Source organism: Nomascus leucogenys, chromosome 11 (assembly GCF_006542625.1).
Source record: "Nomascus leucogenys isolate Asia chromosome 11, Asia_NLE_v1, whole genome shotgun sequence".
Taxonomy (NCBI): domain Eukaryota; kingdom Metazoa; phylum Chordata; class Mammalia; order Primates; family Hylobatidae; genus Nomascus; species Nomascus leucogenys.
In genome coordinates this window covers 29853041-29867356 of record NC_044391.1, presented here as the reverse complement: position 1 = coordinate 29867356, position 14316 = coordinate 29853041, and the positions used below count along the sequence as shown (strand labels likewise).

General features: G+C 44.6%; 1 protein-coding gene across 1 annotated transcript in view; it reads right to left on the bottom strand.

The window, feature by feature from the left end:
- NXPH1 (neurexophilin 1) overlaps positions 1-5991 on the bottom strand; it is a 319530-nt gene extending 313539 nt beyond the window's left edge. Inside the window, exons 1-2 of the mRNA XM_003252556.4 lie at positions 4844-5991; positions 3816-3979 (exon numbers count right to left, since the gene is read on the bottom strand). Of these exons, the coding sequence (XP_003252604.1) occupies positions 3816-3869 (54 nt within the window). The 5' untranslated portion in view covers positions 3870-3979; positions 4844-5991. The remainder of the gene's footprint in view (positions 1-3815; positions 3980-4843) is intronic.
- Between the last annotated feature and the right edge of the window lie 8325 nt (positions 5992-14316).

Below are 14316 nucleotides of genomic sequence, written 5' to 3'. Positions count from 1 at the left end.
TTATTAGCAATTTAATTCCTGGCAGAAATGGTGGGACCCCCTTCTCATTAGAATAGAGCTGTGGATGTGTGACTAGTCACAGTAACATTATACAATGCCTTGTCAGATGCGTTGGATTCCATTTCTGAGTAACTTTTTCATTAGCATGCTCAGAAAGTGCTCATTAGACTCACCTTTCTAACTGAGAATTACCACAGGTGAGCCCCCAAACAGAATGCCACACCCTGTGGGAGATGCTCTCTTGGTGTCCTGGCCTATCCTTCTACTTGATCCAATGAGGCTGACTCAAGTTAGAACCCCCATTCTTCACAGCAAGAAACCATATTTTTCTAACTTATTCAGTATATGCTTCAATAAAGTTAAAATGCTATCATCCTGCCATCCCATTGTATCATACTGAAAATATCCTGGAATTGGTCCAGGAATAATAAGAGAATAAAGATTGCAAAACTTTTTTAATTATTTTTAACAAGCATTGTTAACCATAGACTTCTCTCCTATTGAATTCAGGCTTTTAAATCTGCAATACATAACATTCAATAGTCTGAAATTTTCTTTATTTTTAAAAGTTAGTTTTCCACCCCCATGCATTCATGGCTGGAGCTTGTCCTGTGGTGGATTTTGAGTATTCTAGCTAACATGCTTCAGAAGGTAACTCTGTGGGCACATATCTAATTAGCTTCCCATTAAAGTACTAAAATAAGCTTCTATTTTGAACTAGGACAGACTTGTCTCTCAAAAAACACAAAAATCCTCAACCTAAAGCATTCAAAGAATACTGGGCCCAGAAACATACTTTGCAAACATTCACCCAAATACAGGTAGGAAACTGTGGCTTGGCATGGGGCATTGCCCTACTGCAGAGTTTTCATAAGAAATTATTCTCAAATTTGGGGGTATTTAAGGTATTCTCTTTAAACAGAAGCCTAAATATTTCTGTAGGAGATAACTAGACAAGCCTTGTTTCCTGGACTTAATGTGGTGATTACTCCCTGGGAAACATAGCTAGGATACCATGGGCTTAAAGGGCAAGGTGCACTGAGATATCAGCTAAGAGGTAAGGCATAAACAGAGTGATGCAGGCACTTAACTAGTGGTGTGAGCTCACAAAGACAAAAATTATCCATCAAATTCTTCCCTGGCTTATGTCAGTTCAAGAGTAAATTAAAATAATGGTTTTGCCACTCTTGCCTTCTTTGAATGCAACTTAAAGCAGCTCCTGACAATCTGTATGCATCTAGTGCAGGTTCTTACGAAGGGATAAGATCTTCCCATGTGCAGCTACAAACAAATGATCAATCCAGTTAACTGTATCTGGTATTTAATGAAATAGATGAAGAAAGAAACCTTGATCACTTCTTGATCCGTTCATTGCCCTAGAGTTTTAATCAAGGCTCCCTACTTCTTTATTTGCCTAAAACCATCCTGAAATGACTGCCCAATTCACCCTTTTAAATTCATTTCCATGGTAGAAGTCAGCTTTTTGCTCCTCCAAGAAAACAGCTGGGAATTCTGCTGGCAAATATCTATGGGATTACAATCCCTGGAAATACTGCCTTGGGTCACGGCCATCAGCCTTAGTTTTTGTGGTGCATGTGGTTTCTAATCCCCGACACACAAAACTACTTTAGATTGGAGAAAAAAGAATGGACTTCTAAATCGCCTTCTCTATTTTATTGTTCACATTTCGTATTGTTTTGAGTGAAATTGGAAAAATTGTCTCCTTTCTCTGTATTGCCAAAAGGCATTCAGGTAATGAAGTCTGTAACTAAACGGTAATTGAATCAGCATAATTTGCACACTGAATGGTTTTCAAATGCTCCCAGTTTACAATTAAAGGAGAATTAATGCGCTTGTTGTTGAGAACGCAGCGCATTAGAATAAATCCAGCACTGTTTTTGTAATGAGTGGAAAACGGTTTAACTGCCAACAAACACATTTAAAATTTAACACAACGTATTGATTTCACTTCTGCTTTTGATAGATTATTTTCCAGACTATCGAAATACTTGCTCCAAGCAATAAACTGCACCATAGCCACAAGCCCTTGCCGTGTGTGTGAGCACAGCCCAAGGACGTTAAGAGCAGTCCTCAAGTTCAGGTCATGCGTAAAGGCATGCAGAGGAAAGGGGCAAGCGGGTTACGTTGGTCAAGGGAATCGCTAAAATCCACTCCCCGCCCCCCGCCCCCCGGCTCTTTCACTTTGCATTCCCTCCCCCCATCTCTCAATAAAAAATTTCTATATTTCCTCTGGCCAAACTTTCTGCCCTCCATCCATGGTCTCTCAATGTCAGTGGGCTTACTGGACACAGGTGGGGGTGAAAATGATTGAAGATGGGAAATGGGAAGGACACTTTTTGCATTCCGCCTGCGTTCCAGCGGGTAAAGGCACAGACTTCGGTGACAGAGTCAGAAAGGCTGTTCTTTTGGATTGGCTGCCCTGGCTTTCACCTGTTTACCCCAAGGTGTCCTGTGGGCGAGGACGTTGATGCGCAGCGCCCTCTGGCGTCCGCGGCTGCTACGGTCAGGCGATAAAGGTGCAAAGACAGGCAACATTGAGGGTTCTTGGATTGAAGCTGAAATTGGTTAAATACACATTCACACACACATTTATATACGTAGTCACTCACATACACAGAATTCGTACACCTCGCAGCTTTGCAGTCACATGCACCAGGGCAACGGCCGAGAAACGCTGTCAATTGTAGGGATGGCAATTCTTTCAGGCTTGTGGGTTCTATCTAAGGCTCTTGGGATTGAGGAGAGCCAGTACCACCTCCAATCAGAGGTGTAGCCCCATCAGAGAGTTTGGGCTGCTTTAGCGCACCTCACCCCTAGACAGAACATAGCGAGCCCTCGGTGCACTCCCGCAGCCCAGGATGGGCTATGAAGGTCGGGACACTGAACACAACTTCACCAGCAGGGCACAAGTGTCCCTTACCCCCATTCCCCCATTCTCACCGCAGAAGCCAGACCTGAAATATCGCGTTCTCCTTGCCTCAGCATGGCACAAACAGCTTCCAATTCACCACAACAAAGCTCTTCAACCAGGAACTAAGTTCCAGCAGCGTACAAAGTCCAGCCCCCGGAAAACTCTGCTACTCAAGGACAAGGACCGCGCTTTGTTTAGGATTCTCTCCCTGGAGACAAGGCCTACCATTCCCTAATAATGGACTAGTCACTGGAGATGGGATTTAGTTATTTGACGAAAAGGAGAGGTCGAGACGAGAGGAAGGTGGACATGTTTGCTGGAGTGTCTTGACCTAACTCCGATTGCTTGCAGTACTCCTGACAATTAAACTTAACCTGTCGGAACCCTTACAAGTCAAAGGAAGTTAACTGCACTTCTTTATGTGTCTCATCTCCAAATCGGGGAAGTGGGTGGGTAGATTCACTTTTAAACTCACAGACCTGGGCAGATTTTTGCTTTCCACCCCCCAACTACACTCCCGCTTCCCTTCGTTTAAACTCTGTGCATGAGCTACTGAGAGTTCCTGCCTTCCACTTCTTCTCGTTGCCCTCTACCACATAAAGCACCCCATCTCACTACCTCCTTGGGTGTAGGGTGTCTGGGGCGACCTAGCCCCTTTTCAGAATCACGCGCAGGAGACTGGGGGACTGGAGAAGAAAATGGAGTGGGAACCCCGGAAAATCCGCAGGAATCCAGAGACCAGCTTGCCAAAGTTGCTCCAACACAGCTGCTAGGAAGCTGCTCTCGCTAAACTGGCGGCTTAACCCTTCTCCCGCGTGCCCCCAGTTTCCTTGCCTCCCGGCCGGGATAGGAATGCGAAAGCCCCGAACCCGCCAAGACTTACCAAGTAGACGGTGGGCTGCAGGAGGAGAAGCACGTACCAGCACGCAGCCTGCATTCTCCCGCGTCTCAAACTTCCTTGGCGGTGCCTTCTTTGAGTCTTTGTTCCTTCAAAGACATAGATCCACCTGACATCCACTTTACAGAGCAAGGAGCGCTCTCAGCAGTCTAGATACAAATAAAATTAGACATCCCATGACCACGCGGGCAAGGTTAGGCTTGACAATCAAGCGGGGAAAGGGGGTCGTGGCGGAGAGTGGGGGACCAAAAAAAAAAAAAAAAAAGAAAACGTGAGGGAGGGTATGAAAAATTGAAAAGCGAGTAAATCCAGCGCCTGAGACGAGCAAGCGCGCGGTCCGCAGCTGGGCAAGCGGGCGGGCGGACGAGAGGGAGGGTGAGGGGCTCCTTGCCCCCTGCGCTCCTCGGGTGAGAGAGTTCCCAGGCGGCGGAGCACACTGAGCCGCGTGCAGGCTGGTTCGGAGCCCAGCCTTCTCTGGCAGCGAGACCTGCCCTAGTGTTTGGTGGCCGGGCGGCTCGCACTAAAGGCGGCGGCTGGTTCTTCGCCAGCCCTGGCAGTGCTCACACACGTACACACCAGCAGAGAGAGAGAGGGGGGAAAGATAAAGGGAGAGAGAGAGGTTGAGCGAGGGGGGTGCGGTGAGAGGAAGGGGTAGGTAGAACTGACCGCGATTAGGTGCTAGGTATCTCAACACGTTCGGTGAAGTGGGGGTGGGGAAAGAGAATGCAATTTGCATACAGGAAAGCAGGGCTCAGTTTACCCATTCGAACCCCTGGCACACACACAGATACCCACGAATGCTCACAGTCACATCTCTAGCACTACTTTTTTCGAGCCAAAGGGTACAGCCGGTCGCTAACTTCTAGAGAAGAAGCCTCCTCCGAGCTATGAGGGTCACCTGCCAGCCTTGTTCTCTTTCCTAACCAGCGCCCCTCCCTGCCGTCCCTTCCTCGTGCCCACCACCCTGCTCCCAGGTGTACCCTCCGGGAACAGTGGAGGCGAAGGGTACGTACCGCACAGGACTTGGGGCGAATCCGGCAAGAAGGGACCGCTCTGGGCAGGCTCCATGGAGGAGCTACTCGGGCCTGGCGTCTCCAGCACCCCGGACGTGCCCTCCCAGGCGCTCCGTCTCCATGCTCGAGCGCAGACGGGTCCGGCTGCCTCGTCCAGCTTTGGCGGAGTCGCCGTCTCAGTGCCCGGGTCGCGCTCAGGATTGGTTCGCGGGAGCCAAGGCTTGGCACAGTTGGATTCACGGTGCAGGAAACTTAAGAGGCAAGAGAGGGAGGGAGCAGTAGAGGAGGAAAGAGAAGAAGACAGAAAGGGAGGGAGAGCAAGAGGGAGGGAGAGCGGGGAATGCGCCGGGCTGCTGCACCAGACGGACTGGGACTGCCAGCGCTGGCACCCGGACGAACAGTCCAGGACTCTCGGCTTCCCACAGCTGCCTGAGGATGGTGGAAATGACTTAAGGGGAGGAGACTGGGCAAGTCCTCTGGACTTGAAGTTGAGAGATAAGACACTGGCCTTTCGGAAGAAAAGAGAACCACACGGCAGAAGAGAGCAGTCCGAGTTTCTGAGGGAGGGATGGGGTGGCGAGAATCTGGAGCCTGCGGCACACGGAGCAGCTGTACCTCTACCCGCGACGCTGGGAAGCCCAGGAGCCGGTCCCTAGCGGAGTCCCGGGCGCTGCGCCTCGTGCTGCCCGGCCACCCGGGGACGCTCTGGAGCGCGTTGGGTTTCCGGCGGCCGCGGTGGTCGCGGTTTCTCCGCAGAGCCGCGGCTTGGCACGCCTACCTTCCTGACACGGACAATTACTTTGGCACGTGGGTGAATGATTCCTCAAAGACTAATTAGTACACTGTGTAAACAGATCCCGCTCTCAGGCTCTTGCGGGCTGGGCCCACAGGGACAAGTGGCTCCCGCAGTGTCTTCGGTGGCCGCAGCGCCCCCTTCCCGGGGGGGCGTAGGGAAGATCGCAAAGCCCAGGGGAGTGGCGGGAAGAGCAGCAGGAAGTAACGTAGGGCGGGGAAGGGCGCGGGAGGGTACAGGGCGCCCCTGCCGGCCTCGAGCGCCGACGCCGGGCGCCTCCGACCTGTGGCTGCCGGGCCGGAGGCGGGGGAGCCGCGGACTGCCAGCCATTCAGCTCGAGACAGCCGAGAGAACTGGGCGACCTTGGGCTCTGGACTCCTCGCCGCCGGCTGGGCTGAGCGTGAAGGGGGAGGAGGAGGACGGGGGATGCTTCAAGCCGTCACCACCTCCCTCGCTACTGACACCTCCCACTCAACCAGCGTCTCCCAGACCTGGCCTCTGTGCTCCGACTCTGGCTGTCTCTGTCTTTCTCAGTCTCTCCCTTACTGTCCGTATTTCTCAGTATCTTTCTCACTCCCTCTCTCCATCTGTCTCCTTCTTCTGTCATTCTTGTGGTCTGTGTCTCTGTCCCTCAGCATCTTTCTGCCTTTTTCTGCCTTTCCGTGTGTCTCACTCAGGATTTCTGGCTCTAGGTCTCTGTATCTCTGTGCCTCTACCCTGTCCCTGCCATTCCCCCTCAAACCCTGTTTTGTTTTTTGTTTTTTTTTCCTCCACCCTTCCAGTGCACCACCAACAGAGCAGTTCCACCAGTCTCAGGAGAGAGCCAGGACCAGCTTCTTCTGGTGCTGGTGGGGTTGCCAGTGCTCCTTGAGCTTGCCCAAATTCAGGGCACAAATCGGAACCCAGAAAAGGGTATCTCTTCCCCAACCTTGCCCATTTCATCTCCAAGCCTGCCCTTCACCAGAGCCTCTCCCGGGGTGATGCACATATCCATATTAATCTGTAGGAATTGTATGGAAATTTATCTCAGGAACCTGAGTTAGTGGCATCAAAATCGAATTGTGATATTTAATGAGTCTGGAATGTCCTTTCCTCAAGTGTGGCTGTGGACACTCTGGCAGGTCTGGGCCTAGATACAATGTATACTCTGGACAATAGGTCCCAGGGCAACCACAGGCTGAATTCCCCTGGATGATGGAGACCACCCCTCAAACAAGGCAGTGACAATCAGCAGAGCCACCCAGTCCTGCAGCAGAGGCAAGAGGAACTCCACTGAGACCTTCCCCTGGAATCAGATCTCCAAAGACCTCCAAATTAGATCCCCACTGTAGAACATACCTGCCAGCACTTTGAGGTCTACACTCTCCCTTCCAGCTAAAAATAACTCTTTAAAGAGAAAGCTCTTCTAATCTCAAAAGTTGTACTCTGCTGCTGTGACCTCCTGGAATTCATTGGGGCATATGCAGAGTAAAGCAGTGAAGCACACCTTCTAACTGGGTCTCTGAAAATCCACTTCAGAAAAAACGCACATGTACATATAGCATAATTACAATGTTTTCTTGACTATTTTCACTTACCAGCTATTTCATTTTCTTAAAAACTTTAAACTTTAAAGAAGAAAAATTAAAGTATTGGGGCACCCATATCTGAGGCCAAATGGTCAAAGCAGGGGCAAAAAAAGCTTTGTCTAATTCCAACCTCTAGGATTCATGAGGCTATCCTAAAATTGATTCCTATTTGTACAGGAGCTCCCAGGCCTCCCAGACTGGAGTGTAGAGCTGGAGCAAATGTTGCCTGCCTCTATCTGGATGCCCAACTACTGTGCTGTCAGAGCTGAACTTCTGTCTGACCTTTGGGAAAATGAGAAAGAATCCGGCTAGCTTTGGAATATACCAAGTTCTTTTCTAAACCTTACTTTAAAAACATTCTGCTTCTAGTGCCATTTGCCCTTAAAAAAATACTGCTTGTGAAATAGAAAGATGATCAGAGACCTTAAAATCTCTGTCTGAATGGGACTGATTATTTAAGAAAAGCACCACAGGCACCTAGTAATGGGAACAGGTTTGACACTTTGTTCTATGACACAGGATGCCAAAGAGCTTTTTCTGTTAATGACCTGAGATCTTCTGCCCAGACATTCAACCTTCACTGGATCCTACAAGACACTTGGCCTGGGATATAAAACAGTGGCGGATTGTCATTTTTCATATTTCACAGGGGTCTTCATCTCCTATAATACTCAACCAGAAAAGGATACTGAGCCACCAAGTAACACTGAAAAATGTATCGTTGTTTCTGCTAAACCACTCCAGTTTTAATAATATAATATTGGGGGAGAGGTGGACAAGAATGTCTCATTCACCCTCCTTTCTTCCTATCATTTGCTTTATAAAGAACAATGGAGCAATAAAAGCATGATTTTCTTACATTCTTCTGTTTAAAGTAGTATCCTACTCTAAAATGCACTCTTAGAATACATGAACAGTCAGCTTCATTGAGCGAGAACAAAAGTGTGATTACCTTAAGAAGTATAGTGTTTGTACCAATTTTTACAGACTTTACTCATGCTGAAAATTCTTTCAGAAATACTGTTTCCAAACTTTGTGTGCAATGCAACTTAATACACATATAAACTTAGTATGAATGATAACCACTGTAAAACACAACCCTCTGCATCTGCTTTTCCCCATGTCTACCTGGTCCAACCTGAAATGAACAGTACAAGAAATAATATAGATCTTTGTCTCTAAGAAATATATTTTTAAAGGGTTAAAATGGGCTGCATCAAAAGAAAATAGTGAAATTAACTTTCCTGAAAGTTAAAACCAGAAGAAATTAAGCTAGAATCTTCTGACATATACTGATAGTTCTGTTAAATGTAATTATCTATTTTGGTTTGGTTCATTTGTATGATTCTCTTTTTTGGCAGGGGAGAGGGAAGGGAGAGGTTTGAATTATCTTGGGCTGGAGAGAAGAGAGACAGAAAGAGAGAGATTGAGTTCTACAAAACTTTGTCCTAAAATGAACCTGTCTTAAACCCCTTAATATCATCATATTTTACCCAAAATCCAAGTAAAAACAGAGAACTATTGTTACAAAGCATCCAGCTGTGGTCTTGCTTAAGCTTCAGGCCAAATTATATCACTCTGTACATAGTACTGCATTGTACCTATTTTTTTCCTAATAGTGATAGAAAACTTACAAAGACTGTATCACCCTCCTGCCCTTAATTCAGTATAACCTGGCATTTGCATGTTGTATAGTCCTGGACAAGTGCCTAAATATTCCCCTGGCCTCAGCATCCTCCTCTATATAATGCAGAAGTAAGGTTACATGATGTTTTAAATGCTTTCTAATTCTAAAATTCCTTTATTTTACCTTTTATGATTAAATGCAGGTTTAAAAAATTTACCTGCCTCCCAAAAAGCAATTGTATACTGCATTATGATTTTCAAAGATATTAACAGTTTGAAAAAACATTCTTTTTTGGTGCATTTCAAACATTTTTTAGTCAAGTGTGTTTATAGGTTTGAGCCAAAGATTTTTTCTGCATTTCTTCCCTGCTGCACCCTCATAACCTTTCTTCTAGGTCAGAGGTTGACTGTATTGTATTCATCATATTACTTTTTCATGTAAATTGTTCTGTACATACATATTTTTAATGTCACTGATTTATGAGAATCTACACTCAAAGTGGCATCCTTATTATACTTATGAATATTGGTTAGAAAAGATCCAAAGCTATTTCCACTACTTTTGCAGAATTCTTTTTTTTTTTTTTTTTTTTTTTTTTTGAGACAGAGTCTCGCTCTGTCACCCAGGCTGGAGTGCAGTGGCGCAATCTGGGCTCACTGCAAGCTCCGTCTTCCGGGTTCACGCCGTTCTCCTGCCTCAGCCTCCCAAGTGGCTGGGACTACAGGCGCCCGCCGCCACGCCTGGCTATTTTTTTGTATTTTTAGTAGAGACGGGGTTTCACCGTGTTAGCCAGGATGGTCTCAATCTCCTGACCTCGTGATCTGCCCGTCTTGGCCTCCCAAAGTGCTGGGATTACAGGCGTGAGCCAACGCGCCTGGCCTTTTGCAGAATTCTTAAATGTCACTCAGGACTACTAAAAAAGCCCCTGGCCTCTCCATTCCCCCAACATATTTTGCTAGTGGAAGGAAGGATTATTTGCAAAGTGATTTTTACCAGCCTGGAATATTTGGTATTTGGATGTAGTAGAACTTGGTTAATAACTATGAGGCATGTGTGCTAAATTACCTTTACAAGAATGCTTTAATAACAAGATCACTGGACTAGAGAGGAAAAATAGCCATCAAGCTCTAGAATAAAAAAAAAAACTAAAGGGAATCAAAAAGCTTTATGTAGAAAGCAATTTTCTTTTTTAAAGGTAATTTATATGCTCAGCCTTTGTATCCACATTTCATTTATTCTACTAGGTGAAGACAGAGGGTTCTCAAAGGTAGGGTAGTTTTAGTTATGCTCAAAAACTTTAAAAAGAGGATGAACATAATAAGAGAAATTAAAGAAAGCCAGCATTTAAAAGGCAGTTGAATGTAAAAGATGGAAAGATTAGGGTCATCGCCCGAAAATCATAATTAAAATTTTAAAAAATATTGTGACTAAGCAAACTTTTGCATTATAATCTCATTACAGAAATGATGATTCCTCCAGAGATTACTAATTGACAGTTCCCTAAAGCAGAATCATTAGAGACAAAGAACTTGATAACCAATGTTCTGTTAACAAAGCAAAATACAGTATCTGCTTTCAGCCAGAAAGAACACTGGGATTCTTAACCACGTAGGGATGCAAGAAATTATAAGGACAAAGGCTACAAGCTCTTTGGTTGTCAGAAGCTGAAAATGAGTCTGTAAATGCATAGTTTATCTCCATAATCTAAAGTACCTAGATATTTTGAAACGTACATGTTTGTCCAGCTTTTATCCTGATTTGGCAATATGAATACATCATTCTAAAACAAGATGACTTATACAGGCAGGGAACAAAGAACTGCTTCAACCCAAATATCATAGTGTCATAGTGATAACAGTGTTTTGGATTAGACACCTTTTAAATAGGAGATATCACAGGGATGCAACAAACCTTTCAATCTCCCTTTTTAATATCAAATTAATGAAAACAACTATATTACAATTTCACCATAATTAACTTCAGGGGTCATGCTATAAAAATCACATAATATCACATTTTTTCTGCTTCTTTTAGTTTCAATAATAAAATGCTTTTGATAAAGTTCAAAGCAAAATAGTCTAACATGAAATTTTGTATTAAGTAGATGGTAATTTCTCAAAGCTCCATAGCTTTCAATAGAGTAATGGCTACCAATTACCAAGTGCCAGGCAAATGCCAGGAACCATACCCTGTGTTTTATTTATATCATTCCACTGTATCCCTAGTGAGTCCATGAGCATCAATCAACAATTTAGTTTTAAAAAGAAACTTCCCGGGTTAGATGAGACGATCTCATTCACACTCATCTCCACGAAGGCTGACTTGAAAATCTGAGAATCACTGGACCATTAATGTATACTCCCTCCCTCTAGTAACTGTCTCCACTATTTTAGTTTCAGTGCCACTATTCTCTCCAAGTATTTTAAATAACCCACTAACCATTCCTTTTCAGATTATCTGTGCACTAATCTTCCTACATTAAACATTGGTGCTCCTCAGGGTTCTATCAATAACTTTCTTTTCACTCCTACTAGACAATCCTGTCTAGTTCCATGTTTTTATTATATATTAACATCTAGTGACCACCAAGTTCATAAAGTCCATTTCTGATCTTTTTCTTGGTCTGAATATTCAATTGCCATCACGTCCACTTAGACGTGCTAGAGGTACCCAAAATTAATATGCCTAAAACAGAAAAAAATTATGTCATTACATTACACATATATCCTGTTAGTTGGTGTCACACACTGTGGAGTTCTCCACTTGTAATGGGACTAAGCTCATGCCCTTTGCCAAAAGATCTCATGGTGGAATGGAGAAGTATACCTCCCCATATATGCAAAGCCTTTCTTTTTTTTTCTTTTTTTCTTTTCTTTTCTTTTTCTTTCTTCTCTTTTCTTTTTCATTCTTCCTTCCTTCCTTCCTTTCTCTCTCTTTCTTTCTTTCCTGTCTTACTTACTTATTCTTTTCCATCATAATCAGAGCCTTTAAGAGGCATAGCATGTTTCCACTTGCTCCTTCAGCCACCAGGAGAACAGCACACACCATGTAGAGCTGTGTCCTTCAGCCTGAGACCTAAAATGAGAAAACACATGAAGACCAGAGCCTGACCTGGATCTGGAGCATAGCCACCAAGCTGACCTGTAGTTCTGCAGATCCAAAAGTGAGAAGTAAATGTTTACTCTTTAACTGTTAAGATTTGGTTGTTGTTTTGCAGCATTATCACAGGCAAAGCTGACTAACTGATCCCACTAACATACTGGAAAACTTAAGTACCAGATTTTCTTATGCCTTCTTTTTGGTCCTCCACATCAAACATAAAATTACCAACACATCTCGATTTTATTTCTAATTATCTATTATCTCCTCTCTTCTCTTCTCTGCTCCTGCTCCTGCTCATGACCCAGGCTCATATCATTAGTCATCTGGGCTGTGGAAATAGTCTTCTTACTGATCTCCCCTCATTTCAGCTTCTATCTCCATAAATATATCCTCCTCACTGTTACCTGAATGATGGAGCTGAAACCAAAATGTTCCCACATGAGACACTTGTTTAAATCTCCTCATAAACTCTCCACTGCTTACAGAATCAAGTCCAACTGCCTAGCTCAGCACAGGAGCCCCCCTGTGAGCTGGCCGCCGTCCACTCCATTTTTTTTTCTTCCACCTGGCCCCTCCTCAACTACATGCTTCACATTCATCAGTTACCTATCCTTACAGCTTCTAACACACAATCATATGTCTCAACTTGGAGCCTCTGCACCTTCTTTCCTTTGCATTGACGCCTCTCAATTCAATCTCCTCATCTTCCTACAACCTCTGCTCAAAGATCACCTCTCATCCTCTCCACCTTTCTCAGGGACTTGTGCACTAAAACGTATTCTTACTAATTTGCACCATGTTGTTTATACATATCTCTTCTCTACTGGACAGCAACATTCAGTTTTGCACCCCCAGCCTTACCTTGAATTAGATTGAACTGAATGTTCAATCGTGCTCAGAAAGCTCAGTGTCCGGAAAACAGCCTCATGTACCCCACAGCAGGAGAGCGTATCAGAGCCTCTGGAGCAGCAAGTCCTCATCTAGGAAGTTCTCAGAGAGCGCATAGTTGGAGGAAGTTTTCAGGCAAACATCAGCCAAGTGAAATGAGCAAAAGGAACAGTACTAGAGTGGGAAATTTTGGCCAGAAGGCACAAGCTCCTTCATCCCAAACATCCTCAGAGATTCTGCTCAGAATCAGAAACTGAATGGAAAATTTCCGCTGAATGGGTTACTCAGGACAGATTCATTAACCCCCTCATGTCCAGAGCCAAGTATGTGGTGATACCAAAAGACCCCAATGTCCCCAAATTCTAGCTCACTCTGCACAAGTACACCCCAAATCCTATCTCACAGTTCAGATGCTTCACCACTTATTAGTATCTTACCCAACAGTTTGTTACAACCAGACCTCAACTTATCACTTCAGGACCAGATGAAACAGGGAAAGGAGATGGAGGGAGAAGAGTTATAGAAAGCACTGTGCATACCATTATCATAACTACCACCAACTCTGGACCTGGGAAATGGAGTTAGCCATCCCCAGAGAAAAACAACACTGGGCCTTGGAGCCCTGGGCTTTTGAATTAACCTTACCAATAACTATTTAATAAAACCACTCTTTCCAGGTCTCTTTCCTACACCTGTGACAGTTTCCTCTTGTCTCCTGTCCTGGTTTTTCCTACTAACCACTTCCAGGCTGACAATTTGCCCTCCAACCCACCCCTTTGATTTAAAACTACCGGCTAATATCTCTATCTGCCAGACGGAATCTTCACTCAAATGCCCGCCATTCTTTGATACCAAATGTTCATTGGTAAACTAGACAATACCCCCAACACATACTCCACCCCCCACCCCCGACACACATCTTCCTATTCACAGCTCCCATGACTTCATTTGTGGGACCCAAACTTTCTATGTACCTTTACACCTCAGAATTAATCTGGTTATTTTTGTGTTCATCTCATAGACCAGTCAGGCGCATTGTCTTGTCAAGCCTTCCTTCAGAATATCTCTTGCATCCACCTCCTTGCACCCTGGACAAGGCTTCATCATCTCACATGTGGACAGACATCTTATAACTGGTTTTCCAATTCCTAACTAGTTTTCCAATTCTCACTGATCTCACTTCTATGAGCACTATAGTGGTAAGGACTATAATGGTACAAAGGTCTTATCCATCTTTGTACCTCTAACACTTAGTGTGATGCCTACTGCACAGTAGATACCCAATAAACGTTTACTTGATGGGTGGATCAGTTCCTTATACTACCCATAGATTATTGCTTACACAACATATTTGCCCTGTTACTCCCTGGCACACACACACAAAATCTCCTCTTATCTTCCCATATCTAGAACAGGGTTATTTTTTATGTATTCATTATTTTTTTCCAAGAAATTATTTATTCAAGAGAATTCTCACTCAAAAACATGGTAGGTA